The sequence below is a fragment of the Lissotriton helveticus genome, chromosome 7 (assembly GCF_964261635.1).
Source record: "Lissotriton helveticus chromosome 7, aLisHel1.1, whole genome shotgun sequence".
Lineage (NCBI taxonomy): Eukaryota > Metazoa > Chordata > Amphibia > Caudata > Salamandridae > Lissotriton > Lissotriton helveticus.
The window spans coordinates 81675739-81700331 of NC_136068.1; the positions used below are offsets into that span (position 1 = coordinate 81675739).

Below are 24593 nucleotides of genomic sequence, written 5' to 3' on the forward strand. Positions count from 1 at the left end.
GTTTTTTAGCTCGCTGCACCATCCCAGTTCAGAACCTGGCTACATGCAAATTAGTCTGGCCCTGGCCCAGTGCATCATGGGAACAGGGCAGACCAAACTACCAAGCCAATTCTTCACTGGAAAGGAAAGAAGCTTCCGGGGACCGGTTTCTGGCATTGCAGCCGTCTTCGGCCCGGCTTGCTTGAATCCTCATGGTGCAGTGAGCAAGGGACTCACATCTGAGTATACCCTTCCACACTTGTGGTGGCCAAAACGATTCATAACAGGGGGTGGTGATGGACAGAGTATCTGAATTAAGCAGAACACTCCTACCCAGTCAAAAAATCAGGGCTTGATCCATCACCGTTTTTTAGCTCACTGCACCATCCCAGTTCAGAACCTGGCTACATGCAAATTAGTCTGGCCCTGGCCCAGTGCATCATGGGAACAGGGCAGACCAAACTACCAAGCCAATTCTTCACTGGAAAGGAAAGAAGCTTCCGGGGACCGGTTTCTGGCATTGCAGCCGTCTTCGGCCCGGCTTGCTTGAATCCTGATGGTGCAGTGAGCAAGGGACTCACATCTGAGTATACCCTTCCACACTTGTGGTGGCCAAAACAATTCATAACAGGGGGTGGTGATGGACAGAGTATCTGAATTAAGCAGAACACTCCTACCCAGTCAAAAGATCAGGGCTTGATCCATCACCGTTTTTTAGCTCACTGCACCATCCCAGTTCAGAACCTGGCTACATACAAATTAGTCTGGCCCTGGCCCAGTGCATCATGGGAACAGGGCAGACCAAACTACCAAGCCAATTCTTCACTGGAAAGGAAACAAGCTTCCGGGGACCGGTTTCTGGCATTGCAGCCGTCTTCGGCCCAGCTTGCTTGAATCCTGATGGTGCAGTGAGCAAGGGACTCACATCTGAGTATACCCTTCCACACTTGTGGTGGCCAAAACGATTCATAACAGGGGGTGGTGATGGACTGAGTATCTGAATTAAGCAGAACACTCCTACCCTGTCAAAAGATCAGGGCTTGATCCATCACCGTTTTTTAGCTCACTGCACCATCCCAGTTCAGAACCTGGCTACATGCAAATTAGTCTGGCCCTGGCCCAGTGCATCATGGGAACAGGGCAGACCAAACTACCAAGCCAATTCTTCACTGGAAAGGAAACAAGCTTCCGGGGACCGGTTTCTGGCATTGCAGCCGTCTTCGGCCCGGCTTGCTTGAACCCTGATGGTGCAGTGAGCAAGGGACTCACATCTGAGTATACCCTTCCACACTTGTGGTGGCCAAAACGATTCATAACAGGGGGTGGTGATGGACAGATTATCTGAATTAAGCAGAACACTCCTACCCAGTCAAAAGAGGAGGGCTTGATCCATCACCGTTTTTTAGCTCACTGCACCATCCCAGTTCAGAACCTGGCTACATGCAAACTAGTCTGGCCCTGGCCCAGTGCATCATGGGAACAGGGCAGACCAAACTACCAAGCCAATTCGTCACTGGAAAGGAAACAAGCTTCCGGGGACCGGTTTCTGGCATTGCAGCCGTCTTCGGCCCGGCTTGCTTGAATCCTGATGGTGCAGTGAGCAAGGGACTCACATCTGAGTATACCCTTCCACACTTGTGGTGGCCAAAACGATTCATAACAGGGGGTGGTGATGGACAGAGTATCTGAATTAAGCAGAACACTCCTACCCAGTCAAAAGATCAGGGCTTGATCCATCACCGTTTTTTAGCTCACTGCACCATCCCAGTTCAGAACCTGGCTACATGAAAATTAGTCTGGCCCTGGCCCAGTGCATCATGGGAACAGGGCAGACCAAACTACCAAGCCAATTCTTCACTGGAAAGGAAACAAGCTTCCGGGGACCGGTTTCTGGCATTGCAGCCGTCTTCGGCCCGGCTTGCTTGAATCCTGATGGTGCAGTGAGCAAGGGACTCACATCTGAGTATACCCTTCCACACTTGTGGTGGCCAAAACAATTCATTACAGGGGGTGGTGATGGACAGAGTATCTGAATTAAGCAGAACACTCCTACCTAGTCAAAAGATCAGGGCTTGATCCATCACCGTTTTTTAGCTCACTGCACCATCCCAGTTCAGAACCTGGCTACATGCAAATTAGTCTGGCCCTGGCCCAGTGCATCATGGGAACAGGGCAGACCAAACTACCAAGCCAATTCTTCACTGGAAAGGAAACAAGCTTCCGGGGACCGGTTTCTGGCATTGCAGCCGTCTTCGGCCCGGCTTGCTTGAATCCTGATGGTGCAGTGAGCAAGGGACTCACATCTGAGTATACCCTTCCACACTTGTGGTGGCCAAAACGATTCATAACAGGGGGTGGTGATGGACAGAGTATCTGAATTAAGCAGAACACTCCTACCCAGTCAAAAGATCAGGGCTTGATCCATCACCGTTTTTTAGCTCACTGCACCATCCCAGTTCAGAACCTGGCTACATGCAAATTAGTCTGGCCCTGGCCCAGTGCATCATGGGAACAGGGCAGACCAAACTACCAAGCCAATTCTTCACTGGAAAGGAAACAAGCTTCCGGGGACTGGTTTCTGGCATTGCAGCCGTCTTCGGCCCGGCTTGCTTGAATCCTGATGGTGCAGTGAGCAAGGGACTCACATCTGAGTATACCCTTCCACACTTGTGGTGGCCAAAACGATTCATAACAGGGGGTGGTGATGGACAGAGTATCTGAATTAAGCAGAACACTCCTACCCAGTCAAAAGATCAGGGCTTGATCCATCACCGTTTTTTAGCTCACTGCACCATCCCAGTTCAGAACCTGGCTACATGCAAATTAGTCTGGCCCTGGCCCAGTGCATCATGGGAACAGGGCAGACCAAACTACCAAGCCAATTCTTCACTGGAAAGGAAACAAGCTTCCGGGGACCGGTTTCTGGTATGGCAGCCGTCTTCGACCCGGCTTGCTTGAATCCTGATGGTGCAGTGAGCAAGGGACTCACATCTGAGTATACCCTTCCACACTTGTGGTGGCCAAAACGATTCATAACAGGGGGTGGTGATGGACAGAGTATCTGAATTAAGCAGAACACTCCTACCCAGTCAAAAGATCAGGGCTTGATCCATCACCGTTTTTTAGCTCACTGCACCATCCCAGTTCAGAACCTGGCTACATGCAAATTAGTCTGGCCCTGTCCCAGGCCCAGTGCATCATGGGAACAGGGCAGACCAAACTACCAAGCCAATTGTTCTCTGAAAGGAAACAAGCTTCCGGGGACCGGTTTCTGGCATTGCAGCCGTCTTCGGCCCGGCTTGCTTGAATCCTGATGGTGCAGTGAGCAAGGGACTCACATCTGAGTATACCCTTCCACACTTGTGGCCAAAACAATTCATAACAGGGGGTGGTGAGGGACAGAGTATCTGAATTAAGCAGAACACTCCTACTCAGTCAAAAGATCAGGGCTTGATCCATCACCGTTTTTTAGCTCACTGCACCATCCCAGTTCAGAACCTGGCTACATGCAAATTATTCTGGCCCTGGCCCAGTGCATCATGGGAACAGGGCAGACCAAACTACCAAGCCAATTCTTCACTGGAAAGGAAACAAGCTTACGGGGACCGGTTTCTGGCATTGCAGCCGTCTTCGGCCCGGCTTGCTTGAATCCTGATGGTGCAGTGAGCAAGGGACTCACATCTGAGTATACCCTTCCACACTTGTGGTGGCCAAAACGATTCATAACGGGGTGGTGATGGACAGAGTATCTGAATTAAGCAGAACACTCCTACCCAGTCAAAAGATCAGGGCTTGATCCATCACCGTTTTTAGCTCACTGCACCATCCCAGTTCAGAACCTGGCTACATGCAAATTAGTCTGGCCCTGGCCCAGTGCATCATGGGAACAGGGCAGACCAAACTACCAAGCCAATTCTTCACTGGAAAGGAAACAAGCTTCCGGGGACCGGTTTCTGGCATTGCAGCCGTCTTCGGCCCGGCTTGCTTGAATACTGATGGTGCAGCGAGCAAGGGACTCACATCTGAGTATACCCTTCCACACTTGTGGTGGCCAAAACGATTCATAACAGGGGGTGGTGATGGGGTGGTGATGGACAGAGTATCTGAATTAAGCAGAACACTCCTACCCAGTCAAAAGATCAGGGCTTGATCCATCACCGTTTTTTTGCTCACTGCACCATCCCAGTTCAGAACCTGGCTACATGCAAATTAATGAGCGGGCAGGGCCGTGACGGAACCACGCCGTCATGAGCACACGCCGCCCATGACGGCGTAGTTCCGTCACGAGCACACCAGCGCCGCGCTCAACCCCCCCCTCCCAGCACCCCCCAGCCCCCCCGCCCTCCCCCGCAGCGAAATTCGTGCCGCGGCGAAGGAGCTAAGAGACCGGCAGAGCTGTTTAAAGCTACCAGAAAACTGAAAACCATAAAACTGTGTCTCTGTCTCTCAGACTTCATCATCAAGAACACTGCTATGCACTGCATCCTATAACACAAGAACTGCACCTTGGTGGTCAACACGCACGGCATGGAAATACTTCCCACATAACATCAAAATAAAACAATATCCTTCCAGCCACACACCCTACACAGTGTTGTGTATGACTCATGTAGGCAAGCGCTTCAGCACCACAAATAGGAGCAGTAAGCACTGTATAAATGCTGCAACTAGGAGTTAGTCTACATTAGTAAAATGCAGAAAACAAAACTACAATACCCTGCAAGCATTAAGATGTCACACAAAGTCCTACACTGAAAACAGGGTCCGTAAATGACCTGTATGGAGGTAGTTACCCCAGTGCATCCTGCATGGATCGTTCCCCTCTGTTCCTTCTCATGTCCATCTGAAACAAGTAATACAACTTCTTAAACCTAAACTTGGTACTGGCGGAACAAAGTAAATAAACTTCCAACTAAGTGCAAACTCATAGCTAGCTATTATATATCTTTCTCTCACATACCATTCTTAGATCATATCATTTTGTGCTACGCGCACTCCAAGACAAGTCACACGGTAGAGCACACTTCTACTTTTTTGGGTCATTTAAGTTGCGCACGACAGCAAGTCGCCTCTCGCAAAGCCCTGTAAATTTCAAGGACCGGCCGTCATTTTGGTGTCATGTCTGTTGTCCATCATCATTCCTTTTACGGACGCCTTTTGTCCATGATTCTGGGCATTTCAGCAAACTGTGCTTTTCACCTGCGGGAAGCCCCAGGAGTTACAAATTTCTTATGACCCGTTCACATTTCCTTTTGAACTTCACAGGATGCAGCAGCCCATCCCTGACCTTGCACAAGCTGTGGACAGGACAGGCCCATTGTCATTGACTGCAGCTGATTATCACATTTAGAATGAAAATGGGCCATCTGCCTTTTAACATATCTTGCGCACTCAAGTGAGTACCTTGAAGGCCAGTGTCTCACTAGGAGCCAGGAAGACTGTAGCAGAAGAGCTTTCCCCCATCAGAGTATTGTGGGGAACTTGTGGCCATGTGTAATTTGCCTGTTGTTCACTGAGAGTCTGACCCAAATCAAGCACATGAATCCCCAGGGATGTGGCTCCTTCCCTGTTGCCAGGGGCTGTTTTTTTTCAGAGTGCAGCACTCATTTTACTTACTACTTTGGAGACACGGAAAGGCCTGTCTCCTTATGAGCTGGTTACAGTCAAGCAATTAAAAATCTGTGCAGGTTTGACGTTGACGGCACATGCAGTTTAGGAGCTCTGTAGATTTTAGTACTTGCTCAGTGTGCTCAGGGCTGTTTGATTTTATTTTTAATCCAAAAATGACAAGCAGTTTAAAAGAGAACATGGGCCCTGAATTAACTATGGCTACCAAAGCACTGGTAAGGAAACATTAAAAAAATCGGAACAAGGGTGGGAGCACACCGCTTCACCTCCAAGCAAGGTTTGCCCCTGGCATTATGGTAAATGCAGTCTCTTGTTGCTTGCTTTGCTAAAGTATTTAAGAGTGTTTCGCCGGAGTTGGCGCTGATAGTGCTGATCTCGAGACACGTGTTTCTGGTTCTTTAACCGTCATCAGTAGAGATTACAGGTTTCAAATTTGGGGTTTGCCGAGCTCGTGGAAGAAGCACCTGCGCGCCAGTTAGAGGTACCTGACCTGATGTGATGTTTAGCATCCTACTCAGCAAACCCCAAATTTGAAGCCTGTAATCTCTACTGATGATGGTTAAAGAACCAGAAACACGTGTCTAGAGATCAGCGCCAACTCTGGCGAAACACTCGTAAATATTCTAGCAAAGCAAGCAACAAGAGACTACATTTACCATAATGCCAGGGGCGAACCTTGCTGGGGTGTGAAGTGGTGCGCTCCCACCCCTGTTCCTGTTTAAAAGTACTCCCATGGGAGGAGGAGCTTCGCGCGATTCCAAGATGGACGCGTGAGCTAAGGGCTCCCGAGACCCTTTCCGCCTCCCGCGATTATCCTGTGAAAGATCCTGATTATGACGACGGGTACTTTTTATTGATGCCCTGCTGATGTCCATGTCTTTTTCAAAAATCGATTTGGCCGCCGGATATCGGACTTACTGCATTCTGGAATTTGAGGCCTACATCGTACGCCAGCCGGGGGCTTGAGTCCCCGAGGTACCCAGGTGGCAATTGAACAACAACGGCTGATGAGCCACGCCCTCTGCCCCTGGTGTACTTTCGGTTTCGTTTTTGGTCGCTGTTGTGCACGCCCAGTCGCCGATCGGCGCTCCAGCTCTGTTCTCGCTGCCGACCTTCAGCCAGCGCTGTGTCCCTATCCTTTCGCCGGTCCGAGCTTGCCAAGACGGAGATCGTTTTGGCTACATTCTACAGATCCCGTTGGAGCTCATTGCCTGTCATGGCGGGCAAGGCGGTCATCGAGAGGCGCACCGCTAGAGGCCCGTCCCAATCTCAGACCATCGATCGATTTACTCGACCTAGGGGCTCCCCGGGCGGGTCGAGTGGTGCCCTAGAGGAAGCTGGTGATGGTACTCCTGAAAGCGAGGAGCCAACTCTGAAGGACATTATGGGCGCTATTGCGAGTGTCCAATCCACCATGGGCCAGCAATATGAAACCTTGGCGGCCAAGATAGATACGGTGGCGATCGATGTCACCCTCATCAGAGCGGACCTGGGGAAAACCAACGAGCGTGTCAAATCCCTTGATATCAAGACGGCTAGTTTGACCACAGATGTCTCGGATCTCCAGACCACAGTCCGCAATCTTCAGACTACTTGCGAACTGTTTGCCAATCGGCTGGAAGATTTCGAAGGCCGGGCCAGACGCAATAACGTCCGCATGGTGGGTGTCCCGGAGAACTCTGCTGATTTGCCTGTTGATATCCTGGTGGAGGACCTCGTGCTGAAGCATTTGGCACCAAAAGGTTTAAGTAAATTTTTTGCTGTGGAGCGAGCTCATCGTGTCCCGGGTGGTAAGCCGAAGTTGGGTGCCGCTCCGCGGCCCATAATTGCCAGGCTCTTCAATTTCCGTGACAGAGACGCTATCCTACAAGCTTCACGAACGAGTGGACCCACTAAGTTTGAGAACGTATCGATTGGTTTTTACCCGGACTTCACTCAGGCAGTCCAGAAACAACGAATGGGCTTCACGGGTGTGAAGAGGCGCCTCAGAGAACTGGGACTGAAATATGCTATGCTTTTCCCGGCCCGCTTGAGAATCGAGCATGAAGAGCGTGCGTTCTTCTTTGACTGCCCCAAGGTGGCTAGTGACTGGTTGGACACTTTATCGACGCGCCATGAGGGCCCGGAGAACTCGAGAGGCGCTGAAGGAGGTTCGGAGGACCAGGAGCAGTGAGTCTACATCGGCGAGCCTGATTCTATGGCAGTGGCTCAGAGACTATGTCCTGTTATGGTGTGAATGCCCGGGGGTGGGGGGGTTTAGGGGATCTTCCTCCTCTGGGGACTTTTCTCTCTTTTGTGTAGGTTAGTTTAATGGGGCGACAGGCACACTGCAAGTTGGGGTGGCTTTTACGTCTACCGCAGGGGTGCAGGGAGGGGGGTTTGAGTTTGATGGGTTCCCTGGGGGTGGTGGGGGGGTCTTTTCTCTTTGTTTGTTTCTAGGCTGTGCTTTGTTTTACATTTGCTATCCTGTGGCTGTTTCGAGGTGGGGAGGGCGGTCCGTTTTCTTCTGGGATGGGGGGTAGGGGACTTAGGGTGTTGAGCTGGAATGTTAATGGTCTGGGGGACAGGATCAAACGTGGGATTGTACTACAATACTTGAAGAGATGTTCACCGGATGTGGTCTTGCTCCAGGAGACCCACTTGGTGGGCAATACATGTCATGCACTGAACAGACGAGGTTACCATTTGGTGGCTCATTCCGGCTTCACCTCTGAATCGAGGGGGGTTGGTATCCTGGTTAGGGACTCCCTCCCCCTGGAGATAGATGGCACGGTGTTGGACGATAGAGGCCGTTAGGCAGCCATTCTGGGGAGATGGGAAGGGAAGTTGATTTCCATACTGTCTATTTATGTTCCACCTCGCCTACAGTCTACTACCTTCGCCGACCTGGGTGAGGTAATTCTGGGTTTGCCTGATGGATTGCTAGTGGTGGGTGGTGACTTTAATTCTGTGGTGAATGGGGAGAGTGATCGTAGCCCCCCCAGGCTCCTCCCTACATCGCAGCTATGGCTGGGGAAATTCTTGGATGCCTTTGGGTTGGCAGACTGTTGGAGACAAATGCACCCTGGCCGGCTTCAGTACACTTTCCACTCGGGAGCCCATGGAAGTCTCTCGAGACTTGATTATATCCTCGTGCCGGTGGTGCAGTTGGTCTCGGTGCGTGAAATCAAGCATTTGGCTAGAGGAATTTCAGACCACTCCCCGCTATGGCTCCACATCGATATACATCTGGGGGCTGGGGGCCGGATTGCCCCGATCAATCCATGGCATTTTCAGAACCCCAAAATCAGATCTGAGGTGGTCAAGTGCATGAACTTTTACTTTACTGAGAATAAGGGATCGGTGTCCTCCCCGGTCTCCCTATGGGAGGCTTATAAAACTGTGATCCGTGGTCAGACCCTGTCTTTGATTGCTGGTGAGAGGAGGCGCAAAAATGAGGAGGTGGAGAACTTGTAGTCTGAGATTGCCGTATTGGAGGAACGGTTGGAAGCTGGGGTTACACCCGAGAAACTGCATGTCTTGGCTCTTAAGCAATCTGATTACAGGGCCTTGGTGACTGACTCGGCTGAGGCAATGAATCGTGTGCAGCAGGGGCGTCTGTATGATGTGGGTGATAAAGCGGGGAAGTTCCTTGCTTGGCTGGATAGGCGAGACAGAATGAATCGTGTTGTGCCTGTAGTTGAGAAAGTTGATGGAACGAGAGTCGTGGACCCGGTTGAGATAGTTGAGGTGTTTGCCCAGCACTTTCGGGTTGTGTACGCGCCGGTTTCGAACATGCCGGAGGGGGACTCGCACTTGCTGCTTCGTGATCTTGAGTTGCCTAGTCTCTCGGAGTCGGACGGGGTGTTAATGGAGGCTGATTTTTCCATTGATGAGGTTGCGCTCGCTATACGCTCCCTTCGCTCGGGGAAGGCCTCTGGTCCCAACGGTATACCGGTTGAGTTGTACAAGCTATGCCCGGATGAAATGGCGCCGTATCTGCTTAGTATGTTTGCGGCATCGCGAGACCTTGGATTCCTTCCCAGGGACCAGAGGCTGGCCTCTATTGTGGTTATCCATAAAGATGGCAAACCCCGCGAGCGCTGTTCATCATACCGCCCGATCTCACTTTTGAATGCTGAACCCAAAATATTAGCGAAACTTTTGGCGAACCGACTGATCACGGTGATTAGCGAATTGGTTCACCCTGATCAGTCTGGTTTTATCCCCCTTTTAAAGATTTAAAAAAAAAAAAAGTACTCCCATGACTCATTGAGCTGACGAGCTTGTGGAAGAAGCACCCGCGTGCCAGTGAGAGGTACCTGACCTGATGTGATGTTTGGCAGCCTAATCAGCAAACCCCAAATTTAAATCCTGTAATCTCTACTGATGACGGTTAAAGAACCAGAAACAGGTGTCTAGAGATCAGCACCATCTGCGCCAACTCTGGCGAAACACTCGTAAATATTCTAGCAAAGCAAGCAACAAGAGACTGCATTTACCATAATGCCAGGGGCGAACCTTGCTGGGGTGTGAAGCGGTGTGATCCCACCCCTGTTCCTGATTAAAAAAATAATTTTTATGAAAAATGCAGACGTTTTTAGTGTGGGAATTGCAGCTAATGTATGTAGCATGGCACTCGAAAGTTGGATCAATTAACAAATGCAATGCATTTCTTGTATATTATAGGAGTAGTGCAGCACTAAGTTTACTCAGTGCCAACAACTTCAAGTACAGACGGCAGCAGTGCTTAATTTGTAAAATATTAAGTGCCATGGCTCTGACCAGGAGGCACTGCAGCATTGCACCACCCATCGCCCCTGCCATTCGTGCCATAACAACTACTAACCATCGCTCTCGCATGTAAATGCGACAGTAAAGATTATTCCTGGTCTCCAAAGCTAAATAAATGGCTGGGGAGGCAGGTATTAGTAATTTTTTTATGTATATTGTTTCTCTACACAGTTGTTATTCTGCTCCTCTCTAAATTACATGAGCAGTGCCACCTTGTGACAGACTGCCCTAAGTGTGGTATTGACAATTAGGTGCCGGTGCCGAGCACCAGAAAGGCATTTCATTTTCGTGTTTGTGCTATGGAGAGACCAAGAAGTTATTTCAGTAGAGGTTAGGTTTCTTTTTTTTTATTGAAATTCAGATCTTTTTGAGCCAAATGTCAGTGGTTTTTGCAGTGGTGTTTTTTGTTTATTTGTGCCTCTGCAGTTTGTTGCTGGGGTGCATGAACCAACATATTGGCCCACCACAGATTATAGTTAGCAATGCCATCACTGCTACAGTAGACTAAAGGAGTAAGGAATTGAAGATGTAGGAGGAATCTTAAGGAACAAGGAAGAAAACAGAACTATGACAGAAAGCATGGGATAAAGAAAAGGAGCCTGAGAAAGGAGAGTGAGGGTGGAGGAGAGAGAGAGTGAAAGTGTGGGCCAAAAGTAAGAAGTGAAAGTAAGAAGGTGAAGTCATAAAAAGTGGAAATTGAGTGAAAAAGGACCTTATAGGAGAAAGAGAAAAAGTGTATGGAGGGGAGCTAGATGAAAGGAGAATACAGGGGAAAGAATAAAAGTTAAGGAGCAAAAGCGGGCAGAGAGGACAGTGCGAGAAGGGAAAAGAAGAATGGATGGAAGCTCAAGAAAGGAGAATGCAAGGGAGAACAAGCATTTGCAATGCAATAGGTCTCGCATTAGGAAAGTGTGAGCTATTGGTATTGTACATGACAATTTTTTTTAATATGTGTTGGCTTTTAAAATGTATAAATTAATAGCATTGTTATTCACAAAGCCAATAGCTTACACTTTCCTAATTCGAGTCCTATTGGCTATGGCAATGCTTGTTGGTAGCAAGCAAGGACAGTGCTGTTGTGGTGCTGAGTGATGATGTGGTTGGGCTGAGTGATGTGGTGGTGTCCCAGAGTGATGTGGTGGTGTCCCTAAGTGATGTGGTGGTGTCCCTAAGTGATGTGGTGGTGTTCCTGAGTGATGTGGTGGTGTCCCCGAGTGATGTGGTGGTGTCCCTAAGTGATGTGGTGGTGTCCCTAAGTGATGTGGTGGTGTTCCTGACTGATGTGGTGGTGTCCCCGAGTGATGTGGTGGTGTTCCTGAGTGATGTGTTGGTGTCCCTGAGTGATGTGGTGGTGCCCCTGAGTGATGTGGTGGTGCCCCTGAGTGATGTGGTGGTGTCCCAGAGTGATGTGGTGGTGTCGCTGAGTGATGTGGTGGTGCCCCTGAGTGATGTGGTGGGTTCCCGAGTGATGTGGTGGTGTCCCGAGGGATGTGGTGGTGTTCCTGAGTGATGTGGTGGTGTCCCCGAGTGATGTGGTGGTGTCCCCGAGTGATGTGGTGGTGTTCCTGAGTGATGTGTTGGTGTCCCTGAGTGATGTGGTGGTGCCCCTGAGTCATGTGGTGGTGCCCCTGAGTGATGTGGTGGTGTCCCAGAGTGATGTGGTGGTGTCCCTGAGTGATGTGGTGGTGCCCCTGAGTGATGTGGTGGTGTCCCAAAGTGATGTGGTGGTGTCCCTGAGTGATATGGTGGTGTCCCAGAGTGATGTGGTGGTGTCCCTGAGTGATGTGGTGGTGTCCCAGAGTGATGTGGTGGTGTCGCTGAGTGATGTGGTGGTGCCCCTGAGTGATGTGGTGGGTTCCCGAGTGATGTGGTGGTGTCCCGAGGGATGTGGTGGTGTTCCTGAGTGATGTGGTGGTGTCCCCGAGTGATGTGGTGGTGTCCCCGAGTGATGTGGTGGTGTTCCTGAGTGATGTGTTGGTGTCCCTGAGTGATGTGGTGGTGCCCCTGAGTCATGTGGTGGTGCCCCTGAGTGATGTGGTGGTGTCCCAGAGTGATGTGGTGGTGTCCCTGAGTGATGTGGTGGTGCCCCTGAGTGATGTGGTGGTGTCCCAAAGTGATGTGGTGGTGTCCCTGAGTGATATGGTGGTGTCCCAGAGTGATGTGGTGGTGTCCCTGAGTGATGTGGTGGTGTCCCAGAGTAATATGGTGGTGTTCCTGAGTGATGCCGTGGTGTCCCAGAGTGATGTGGTGGTGTCCCCGAGTGATGTGGTGGTGTCCCCGAGTGATGTGGTGGTGCCCCTGAGTGATGTGGTGGTGTTCCTGAGTGATGTGGTGGTGGCCCTGAGTGGTGTGGTGGTGTACCCGAGTGATGTGGTGGTGCCCCTGAGTGATGTGGTGGTGCCCCAGAGTGATGTGGTGGTGTCCCAGACTGATGTGGTGGTGTCTCCGAGTGATGTGGTGGTGTCCCCGAGTGATGTGGTGGTGTTCCCGAGTGATGTGGTGGTGTTCCCGAGTGATGCGGTGGTGTCCCTGAGTGATGTGGTGGTGTCCCAAAGTGATGTGGTGGTGTCCCTGAGTGATATGGTGGTGTCCCTGAGGGATGTGGTGGTGTCCCTAAGTGATGTGGTGGTGCCCCTGAGTGATGTGGTGGTGTCCCTGCGTGATGTGGTGGTGTTCCTGAGTGATGTGGTGGTGTTCCTGAGTGATGTGGTGGTGTCCCTGGGTGATGTGTTGGTGTCCCTGAGTGATGTGGTGGTGCTCCTGAGTGATGTGGTGGTGTTCCTGAGTGATGTGGTGGTGTCCCCGAGTGATGTGATGGTGTCCCCAAGTGATGTGGTGGTGCCCCTGAGTGATGTGGTGGTGCCCCTGAGTGATGAAGTGATGTGGTGGTGCCCCTGAGTGATGTGGTGGGGTCCCTGAGTGATGTGGTGGTGTCCCTGAGTGATGTGGTGGTGTCCATGAGTGATGTGGTGGTGTTCCCGAGTAATGTGGTGGTGTTCCCGAGTGATGTGGTGGTGTTCCCGAGTGATGTGGTGGTGTCCCTGAGTGATGTGGTGGTGCCCCTGAGTGACGTGGTGGTGTCCCTGAGTGATGTGGTGGTGCCCCTGAGTGATGTGGTGGTGTTCCTGAGTGATGTGGTTGTGCCCCTGAGTGGTGCCTCTGAGTGATGTGGTGGTGTCCCTGAGTGATGTGGTGGTGTTCCTGAGTGATGTGGTGTGTGAGGTGAGGGAGGGTGAGGGTGACGGGGTGAGGGTGTGTGAGGGTGAGGAGGTGGAGGGTCCGAAGTAAATGGTGGCAGGGCAGACATCATAAGACAGAGAGAAGAGACTGCGTTGGTCAGTTTCAGAATCAGGAGGGGCAGTCAGCACAGTCTGCGAGGGATCAACGTGTCTAGAGGCAAAGCATAGCGGATGTAGCATTGCAGCTAGAAAGTCGAGTGTTTTCAAACTGAGTGTCCTAGAGAGATGGCAACACAGCAACAGCATTTGAGGAGCAAGGCTACTGTAAACAAGCACGGTAGGCTTTCACTTTTGTCCAGAAACAAGCTTTCGGCATTGCTGTGGCAGGGGGGAGGGGTGGCGGGGGAGCAGCAACCTTTGAAGTCTGATGCAGAGGCACAGACAAATGGTGGAGCGCGTTGTGCAGGGGGGGGAGCGGCAGCCTCTGAAGTCTGATGCTGAGGCACAGATAAATGGTGGTGTGTGATATGGCTGGCTCTGTGCACGCGCATGGATCACATGAAAGGTATGCGATCCGCAGCAGTTTTGGTAGACTGTTCTTTTCCGCTTACTATACTCTCGCCGGAGCAATGCCTAAGCGCATTGGCTCAGGCGAGACCTAAAAAAAGTAGAGAAGGAAAAACAAACAGTGAGAGACATTTGAGGAAGAGCAAGCAAGAGACTGAGATGAGGGAAATGAGACAGAAAGAGTTTGCAGAACCAGACCAGATTCAGTGCACCAGGCTGGTTATCATACGCAAGTATGCCGATCTCACAGGGTTGCATTTATTTTAATTATCTGAAGTTGCACTCTGTAAAGCACTGCTCCTTTACCCTGTACCTAGGTTTGAACAATCACCTTGCAGTGCTAGGACGAAATTAATGGGCAAGAGTAGCACATAGTTAGTGATTGTGCTGATCCGAAAGAGAACAGCACTGTTTTTCTCTTGCCTGCTGTACATTGCACCCCTGTACTTATCTTGGTTATCCTTCTACTTACTTATATCCTATTGAGTGACCTTCTCTGATGTGTCTGTGACTTTTTGTCTGGAATTTTTGTTATGAATTTTGACATTCTGTCCTGAATTTTGACCCTTTGGCCTGAATTTTTACACTCACCGTCCTGAATTTGCACCCATGCCAGTTGGTCACCCTACCCAATGGGCGCCGGTGACCCCCTACAATTGCCTAGGAAGAGCTAAATACATACTGTCGCACTAAAAACCTTGCCTTCTCAAGTGGTACGTTGACTTCCATATTGGTGGGTGAAGTAATTGTTGTCCTTCATTTGTGTCCATGAACGCTGCCATTTGGTTGTCCTTCTTCTTTGTCTTCAGGCAATTTCGTCTTTTAGTTTTGTATAACAAAAATATGGTCACCCTCCCTGCTCTACACTGGGATACACAGTGAGTATTTTTGCACTTCTTTAAGTCAAAGGTGGAGAACATACTTTGGAGTGGGAAGGTACCAGGGATTCCAAGTACCTAGTAACATGCAGATTGGAACAGCGGGCACCGCATTTCCCTGTCAAGCAATGGACCCTAACCCCTGATTATAATATTTGTATCATATAAAACCAAACTGTTTTGTTTTGCCAAAGCTTTTATGAGTAAGAGTTCGGGTATGGCGTCGGGACCACCATCTCGGGGCTAAATAATCCACCATTTTACAGCTAGTCCGCGACCATGACTTTGTAGGGAGGCTTCTTATATAAACTAGAACGCTGCCCATTTTTAGGTCTCGCCTGTCGATGCGCATGCGCATCGAGCTTGCGAGCCTATTGCGGCTTATACAAGCTTTAACTAAGAAGCAAGGAATCGTGGCGATTCCTTGCAGTGCCCGTGACTTTTAAGCTCAATGCGCATGTGCATTGAGCTTAAAAGCGCGTGCACAGCCGCCGCATTCCTCCGACACCTTTGAAGTGAAGCTTAGCTTCACTTCAAAGGCCCGGCTTCTTCACACCCACATGCCGCTCTGCCCCGCTCAGCCCCCTCCCCTGAGTCATCCTGCCTGCCCAGACTTCTCCTCCCCCCTAATTACATCCCGCTTTCACTTGTTTGTATTTACATCATGTTGATTTATGTGCAACATAAGTTTTATCACATTACTCGAGGCTTCGTGACGCTAAATGCGCTGACCAGCATTGCAATATTAGACCTTTCTTTTCTTTTTAGCTCCGGCCGACATATGCTGCGTGTTTTTTACAGCTACTTTACACGGCAGGGATGCACCTTCTTGTCGATGGCCCTCGGTCTGCCAACAGTTTGCCTCTTGCTTTGTTCGTACCGCACAAGTGGAAGGTTCAGTCTGATGAGTTTTTGCCCACTTGGCACAGCCACGAGTAGAGTCTTTCTTATCGACGGCGCCACCATTTACAACTCATCAATAGCGCCTCAAGCTGCTCACTCTCCTTCTCCCCCACCCCCCACCCCATCCGACTTGTTTTTCTTTTAACTGTACCCCAACCGAAACGGACTCAGAAGGATGAAAGGCTTTTGCATGCGACTACCCAACTCATGCGAGCACCCCCCCAGTTCTTCCTGCGCCCCGCCGATTACCACCCCCCCCCCCCACATTCCTTCACTTCCATTGAACCACGCAGCCCGGGACACAATCCCCCTGCACCCATCCCCCTTTAGCCTCCTCCCGAGCCATGCGATCCTCCCCACGTCCCTCACTCATCCAAATTTGAACCCAACCCCGCTTACTGAAACTTCAGCTTCTCTCCCCACTCTCCACCACAAGCCCCCGCTAGCACATCGATCACGGGGGTGAAATATTCAGTTCACACTATTTATTTTGCTGATATCTTCGTTTTCTTAGGTGCAAACCGCGTGCGCATTATAAACACTTTTTATTTGTCCTCTCTTTTGTGTGTTCTGTTACATTATATCTTTCCTTCCACTGTTATCTCCCTCGACTTACATGCGAAGCAAGCGCCCGTCACAAACAGGCTGTCTAGTCTCTCTTTAGTTTGCTGGCGCCATTCAATTCACACTATTTGTTTTTCTGCCATCTCCTTCTACTTACATGCAAAGCGAGTGCGTACTTCAAACACTTTGTATGGCCTCTGTTTAGTCTGCTGTCTACATTAAAATCACACTTGAATTTTAGGTTACCTTCATTTGCTAGTATACACATCGGGCGTGTATTACAAACAGTTGTATATTATATGTAGCTTTTGCAAGCACAAGTGATGTTGTTTACCTATATCTTAATGTCGATTAGAGCTGCTTATCATTAAAATATATAAAACCATTGATAGTATAAGGCATTTATTTTTTATATTTTTCTATGAATCGTCATGTGTAATATAAAACAAACTGATGTGTATAAACACATGCGCTCAGTGTTACAGTAGCGGACCATATTAATGCGATCTTCCTTGGTCTAATTTTTGCTGAGGCGGTTAAATAGGGTACTCTGTGGCAAAGGACCTTTGTTTTATATATCTTCCGCTTTTATTGTATCAGCATGGGGTCTGGCTTGTTAAAAGAACCATAACAAGAGCTGAGCCATACAAAGATGTTGCGCGTAAATCGGGGAACACTTGTCATGTAAACATACGAGAAAGATCATTCAAAATTAAAAAAGTTATTTATTTTTTAGCATTAGAATTTTATTTTGATGGACATTTATTGAAAGAAATTGTTTCAAATATGAAGCCTTCAAGAAAACCCCTGTACTCTAAAAACATTGCCAAGAGTGAACCGAGAAACAGGTTTCCCTTATGTAACCAGTTGCATAAATCCCACCACCTAGCTCACCCACTGCTCACACCCAATCACAGGCTTCCACCTCCACTGCTGAGATCCCCTTTCCCCGCCGACTTCCTTCCCTGCAAAAGCCATCCCTGCAAAAGCCCACACTTAGCTGTCGCCATTCACGCTCTCTAACTGCTTCCCCCACCCCTCTAAACGATTTTCCGCACTTGCAGACATGCACACGCAATCCTAGCTCCTTACACCTTCTCCCCGCAACCATCATCCAACCCAATACAATTTATAACTATTGGCATTTCAAATAACAAAATTAATACTTTTATAATTTGCAAAACATAAACAAAAATTTAAAAATATTTACATTTACCACACCAAAAGCTCAAACTTTTCTATTGCGAGACCTATTGCATTTCCAATGCTTGTATTAACATGCTTTCCTCACTCACCCTCACTCACCCTCACCCTCACTCACCCTCACTCACCCTCACCCTCACTCACCCTCACCCACACTCACCCTCACCCTCACTCACCCTCAACGCCTCACCCTCACTCACCCTCAACCCCTCACCCTCACTCACCCTCAACCCCTCACCCTCACCCACCCTCAACCCTTCACCCTCAACCCACCACTCACCCTCACTCTCACTCACCCTCACTCACCCTCAACCCCTCAGCCTCACCCTCACTCACCCTCAACCCCTCACCCTCAACCCCTCACCCTCACTCACCCTCAACCCCTCACACTCACTCACCCTCACCCTCACTCACCCTCAACCCCTCACCCTCACCCTCACCCACACTCACCCTCACTCACCCTCAACGCCTCACCCTCACTCACCCTCAACCCCTCACCCTCACTCACCCTCAACCCCTCACCCACCCTCAACCCTTCACCCTCAACCCACCACTCACCCTCACTCTCACTCACCCTCACTCACCCTCAACCCCTCAGCCTCACCCTCACTCACCCTCAACCCCTCACCCTCAACCCCTCACCCTCACTCACCCTCAACCCCTCACACTCACTCACCCTCACTCACCCTCAACCCCTCACCCTCACTCACCCTCACTCACCCTCACCCTCACTCACCATCAACCCCTCACCCTCACCCACCCTCACTCACCCTCAACCCCTCACCCTCACACCCTCAACCCCTCACCCTCACCCACCCTCACCCACCCTCAACCCCTCACCCTCAACCCCTCACCCTCAACCCCTCACCCTCAACCCCTCACCCTCACTCACCCTCAACCCCTCACCCTCACTCACCCTCAACCCCTCACCCTCACTCACCCTCAACACCTCACCCTCACTCACCCTCAACACCTCACCCTCACTCACCCTCAACCCCTCACCCTCACTCACCCTCAACCCCTCACCCTCACTCACCCTCACCCTCACTCACCCTCACCCTCACTCACCCTCAACCCCTCACCCTCAACCCCTCACCCTCACTCACCCTCACAACACATATTGTGTTACAATAGGTGTCACATTTGCGAAAGATAAAACTATCTAGAGATGTAGCATAACGACCAGAGCTGCCATATAAGTCACGTAAATACAAAACATGTTGCATTCCAAATGCTATAGGTGTCACATTCGCAAAAGTTATAACTATTGGCATTGTAAATGACAAAGCCATCAATTTAGCAATTTTAACAACGAAAAAATAAATAAATTATGTCATTTACAAGACCAATAACTACAACTTTTCTAATGCGAAACCTATTGCATTCCAACCCCACTCACACACGCAACGCCACTCACACACGCAACGCCACTCACACACGCAACGCCACTCACACACGCAACGCCACTCACACACGCAACGCCACTCACACTCCACTCATCCACGCAACGCCACTCATCCACGCAACGCCACTCATCCACGCAACGCCACTCATCCACGCAACGCCACTCATCCATTTGCAAAACGAAAAAAGTTAAACTCTTCTATTGCGAGACCTATTGCATTTTCAATGCTTGTTTCTGAAATACCGGTGTTTAGGTAGGCGGGAACAGGAAATGATGTCTCCCTCCTACATGAAAGACTTCATTTAATGGACGTTTGGACGGAGATCGTGATTGGTTGGCACCACAAGCCGCCAATCTAATTGGCCGGCATGTTTTTCAATAGGACAATCTAATTGGACATTTTGTGCGCTCTCTTTTCGATTGGCTTGTGCCTCCCTTCCTCTCGTTGTGCTGAGACCGTTGCTCTGTTTCCTGCGCGCCGGATTTGAACGAGGTCTCGTACGTTGCTGAGGACTGTGTTTCGAAACGTTGTGTCCGAAGGAGGTGAGTAGTAGCGCGCGGGTGCGTGATGTCGTTGTTCGTTGCTGTACGGCGGTGAAGCGTGTCTGAGGTTGTTTTTGTAGTACTTTGGTAGTGACATAATAACGTGGAGGGACGTGAAACTGACCATTATTTGGATGACGATTCAATGCCCAGGGGCTTCTTTGGTTGGTTGGAGTTATAGGCAGTTTCTGGGTCGTATGTGTATAAATGCCTCGCGCCCTCCAATTCTCTGGCTCCGTATCATGTGATTCTGGGCTCTGCAAAGATTGTCGCGTGTCTGTCGGAGAAAGGCCATTCTCTTAAACATATAATATAACCAACCCTTGTCCTAAGTTTGGGTAGTTGATAGGGCGCCTCCAAAGTTACTTTCATGTGCATAGATTGGAACGCAGGTGCGAGTGCTTCAAGTTGAGGCTGAACTCGAGCAGGGATATTCAAAGCTCTCGTATCAAGTCAGCAGACGATATGGCACTCTATATATCACAAACCGTTAGGGAAGGGTCCTAGGGAATGTTTAAAGACCTTGCATGGACATAGCTCCCAAATTCTAACTATACTACACAAAAATGTCCACGGCTCTAGAGCAAAACAACAAATCTACCTCAAAGATATACCAAGCAAAGACCTAAAATATTCTGTGCATGTGTGAAAAGATCTCCTCGGGAGTAAGGATACCCATCAGTCACCACTCAGTGTCGCCCTTAGTCATCATCTGGGTCTGGTTAACTGGTCGACATGTTTCAGCAGCAAATGAGGTAAATTATGTCCTCTGCCTTTCTCAGGACCTCAATTGGAATTGCTACTGCAATGTGCACAACAAATAATAAAGAAGTATAAAAAAGAAGAAACAACCATGTCACCTAGAATCCTAGGTGTACAATAAAACCCTCTGCACGTGGACTGATTGGCCACTAGTCAGCAGCAGGATTGAACCCCACCTCACCTGGCTGCGGCTCGGGGAGACGAAGCACCGCTCTGCCCGTCGGTACTCCAGACGGTCTTCCATGCCTTGGAAGACTGTCTGGAGTACCGATGGGCAGAGTGGAGGCAGAGGACATAATTTTCCTCATTTGTTGCTGAAACATGTCGACCTATTAACCATTCTGGCAGGTATTTGTTGAAAACTGCCGTGTTTGCACTGTTCCTAGTCTTGGGCACTGAGTGATACCAATAATATAATGTTTCTCTCATTTACCCAATTTTAAGTCACTTTTTGATTTATTTCTGCACTGCAATATAATTGTTCTCCTATCACAAATCATTACTAGTGGACATCTGGGGGTTATCCAGTGATTCATAGTTTGGTGTGGGATATAACCACCAGGTCCCTCAGTTCACCATTTATGTTTCACGATGGAAGTGCCAAGAGGAGACCCAGATGATGACTAAGGGTGGCACCGAGTGGTAACTGATGGGTATCCTTACTCCCGAGGAGATTTTTTCACACATGCACAGAATCTTTTAGGTCTTTGATTGGTGTATCTTTGAGAGAGATTTGTTGTTTTGCTCTAGACCCGTGGAAATTTTTGTGTAGTATAACTTATGGAACTCGCCATCACCCAAGTGATAGCACCACTTTACCGTCCTCGACAATCAAGTCGCCATGCACTTATTGGTTGCAATATCTTACTCCATTCACTGTGATACTATTGCTTGGGCAGGTGTTTATTATACTGACACGGGCAAGCAAACCTGTAGTATTGGAACAGCATCACGTTCACCATAGAACATCTGGCTAAAAAAAGGGCAAGAAACATGTTGACCAGTGGTAGGGAATAAGAAGGAACATTACCTACCTTTATTTACACTCTGGTTTTTATTCATTAACCACAACCTCCAAAATAATTATGGGAGTGTTCCTAAATTTATTTTATCCCCCCTCCCAAATTAACATGTTCATAAAAAGCCTTTCACCTTCAAGTAAACTGCATTTACTGCTAGAACAGTAAAAACTTCAGCAAAAAGCCCCTTTCTGGGGCCTGTTGGGTATTGCAACGCCAGCTCAACGAGGAGCAGCCTGATGATGAAGCATGCCACCCTTGTTGGTGTGTGAGGGCTCTTGCTCTGAAATTTAAATATTTTCACCGACCTGTATTCCACTGAGGTGCATTAGTGGTGTTTATCTGGAGTGTAACTATGTACTGCATAATCTGCATTTTTTTGTGCCCTCTTTTAATCCAAGAGGGCTCACTCCATGCCACAATTTTGGGATAACAAATGGAAACGTTGAGGCGTTGTGGATTTCTATTAGCTGCTCAGTGAGAAAAAAATGGTTTGTGGAGCTGTGGTGATAAAACATCCAAAGTGATGGGAATTAGAATAGAAAAGGAGAAAATGTCTTGGACCGACTTGGTGACACTTTCATTGACAGTGTTTAGCCCTTTTTAGTTCTCGCATGCGCTACCTAGGAGACCTTTAGCCGCCGTTCAGCTGTTTTTCGAAGCACATACTTGTGGCGGCAGACACCTTGCGGGAGTACGCAGCGGCACACCACAAGTATGAGCTTCGAAAAACAGACTGCTCGCGCACCACTTGCGGGGTCACCTCCTGCTCCCTCTCTCTGTTAAGCACTGCATTACTCTTGTCTCCCTCCATTAGTCTTCCTGTGTTCCTTACTCCTTTCCATCTTCTTTTCTCCTCCTTCTTTTATGCCCCCTGTCACTTCCTTCTGTTCGCCACAGCGCCCCCCCCCCCCCCCCCCTTGATTCTGGTCTCCTTTCCGCAGGCATTTTACATATTTTTCCTGCAGGATCGTCGCCGCTTTGCCCAATGATTGCAAGAGCGGCGCGTGCCAATTAAAACAATAAATCTTTTATGAGGCGACCCCCACCCCCAAAAAACTGGAAATTTCCCATTAACATGCCATTGATTTTCTTCTTTATATATTAACAGGGCTCGAAAAATTCACTCGACCGCTCGCATTTGCGAGTCAGATTAATTCAGGACAAGCTACTTTTAGGTCCTACTCGCCCTTTCTAACGAGTAGGAATGCAAACTGACACTTGACCTCAGCCTCTGAAAGCAGAGGAAATGTGACAAGATAGCAAGATTTAAAGGCATCTTTATTGCTCACCAAGTAAATGAGCAATAAAAATGCTTTTAAATCTTGTTAATTTGCCACATTTGCTCAGCTTTCAGAGTTAGATGTCAAGTGCATTTCAGTTAGGTCAAGCAGATTTTGTAGGTTATTAGACCTGCAGGTCTAGTGCATTTTTAATGATTTTTCGAGCCCTGATTAAGCGGCCGCGCTGGCACAGGCAGGTATTGGCCGCTAAGTGAGATGGTTTGTACCGGATGATGGCAGGAGACGAACGCAGATGGGGGCAAGGAAGTGACAGTGAGCCCGGTATTGGCACGATCCACTCAGCGGCGAGAGTGTTTTAGAACAAAGCATTGCAAAGCCATCAGGTCTGGCCTTGGTATGCTGGTGCAATCAATATTTCTTTTTACTGTAAGCATACGTCACACAAAAATAAAGAGGCCATGCATATATGTGGCCACGAAAACTAAAGAAAACCGACCGCCAAATAACTTTCATGCAAATGTTACTTTAATAAAATAATTAACTGATGCAGACTTTTTTTAAATTAACAAGCCTTTAATATGTGCAGTGCATTTTACCTCTACCTTTATGAAGGCAACCACAACAAAGTATTACCCATTGAAGCACTCAAATTGCAGGCAGCTGTAATGTCACTTAAATACCATATAACAGCAATTTTAAAAACAAGCATTGCCTTTGGGACCTTATAAGTGGTTAGTTAATCCAGCACATTATTCTTGGTGCAACAACATCAACTGTTGCATGGCTAAACACATATAAGGTCCCAAAGGCGAGACCTATTGGCTATGCCAATGCTTGTTTAGTGTGAGTCGATACTAGTCAGTCGAAGACCTCTACGCCTCCCAACCTTAGAGGCTGTGGGCTTCTTGCAGCACCAATTAATCAGTAATGTAGGTGAGTGTGTAAATGTCAAAAGATGGGTAATTTGTACAGCGTGAAATAATACCTCCTGTCTGACTGTACTTGTGATGTCCTTGGCTGCATCTGGTACAGACTGATGAGCTTCCTCTGTCCTTGGTACAGTAAATCTCCAACTACGTTTCAATAATTGCTCATTGAAGTGTTTTATTTTATTATCTCTGCAGACAGTTTTAGAGCTCTGATATCATTCCTGCCCCGCAGTGGGACATTTTCCTCACTTCCAACTAGAAGTACGTGGGAGTCGTGATAAAAACCTACACTGAGCGTTGGAGAGAGCTGCGCTCGAGAGACACAACTTCAAAAAACATGAAGTCTTATGGTGTGCTTAAGCAAAAACAACAAAGTAGTTCCCTGACTGTTGGCAGTGGAAGGACACAAAGAGGCTATGCTCATTGGTAGGGACAAACTAAAGATGGACAGGACAAGGCAAACCCTTGAATAAGACTCAAGCTAAGGAGTGACCTTAAAGCCAACAAATGGCACATACTGGGTGGGCTTTATGCCCATTGTAAAATCTTGGTAAGCTGTCGTTTTCTATCGGCTGTGCTGTCTGGTAGGCTCATCCTTAAAAGGGCACAAGAAGCATACACTAATTATAATTAAATGCAAGGGTTTAAGAAGGTGCATCTGGAGGAGGGACAATGTGTGCAAGTTTAAAAGAGCACTAAAGTCCCCAAAGGTGGTGATAGTTTCCTAACCACTGAAAGAGATTAAGTGTAAAACAAGCTCAGTAAACGTAAGTGAATGAAAGGTCTGGTGTTTATGTTTAGGGGAAGTGTAGGTGATTGGAGAGTGAAGAAATTCCAGAGGTGGTGAAGGACTTTGTGGAGCAAGGATTAGAAACTTACATGTTCTAGAGAAAGGGAGGAAGAGAGTATGATGAATCGAAGTCTTTGTGGTATTGTGCAGCGAGTGACTGTTAAAACGAACAGAGTTGGTCATCCTACAGCTGCTGTCGAAGAGAGATGATTAGAGGTAATTATGCT

General features: G+C 48.7%; 1 protein-coding gene across 3 annotated transcripts in view; it reads left to right on the forward strand.

The window, feature by feature from the left end:
- The first annotated feature begins 14941 nt into the window (after positions 1–14941).
- NCAPD2 (non-SMC condensin I complex subunit D2) overlaps positions 14942–24593 on the forward strand; it is a 71201-nt gene continuing 61549 nt past the window's right edge. The window contains exon 1 of one of the 3 annotated variants that reach the window (XM_078651548.1): positions 14942–15004. Coding sequence is in view for 1 of the 3 variants with exons in the window: in XM_078651546.1 (XP_078507672.1) it covers positions 24573–24582 (10 nt within the window). In the remaining 2 variants the exon portion in view is untranslated. Of the gene's footprint in view, positions 15005–19512; positions 19623–24468; positions 24583–24593 lie in introns of those variants that run through there. The other 2 variants (XM_078651547.1, XM_078651546.1) reach the window with 2 other exon arrangements.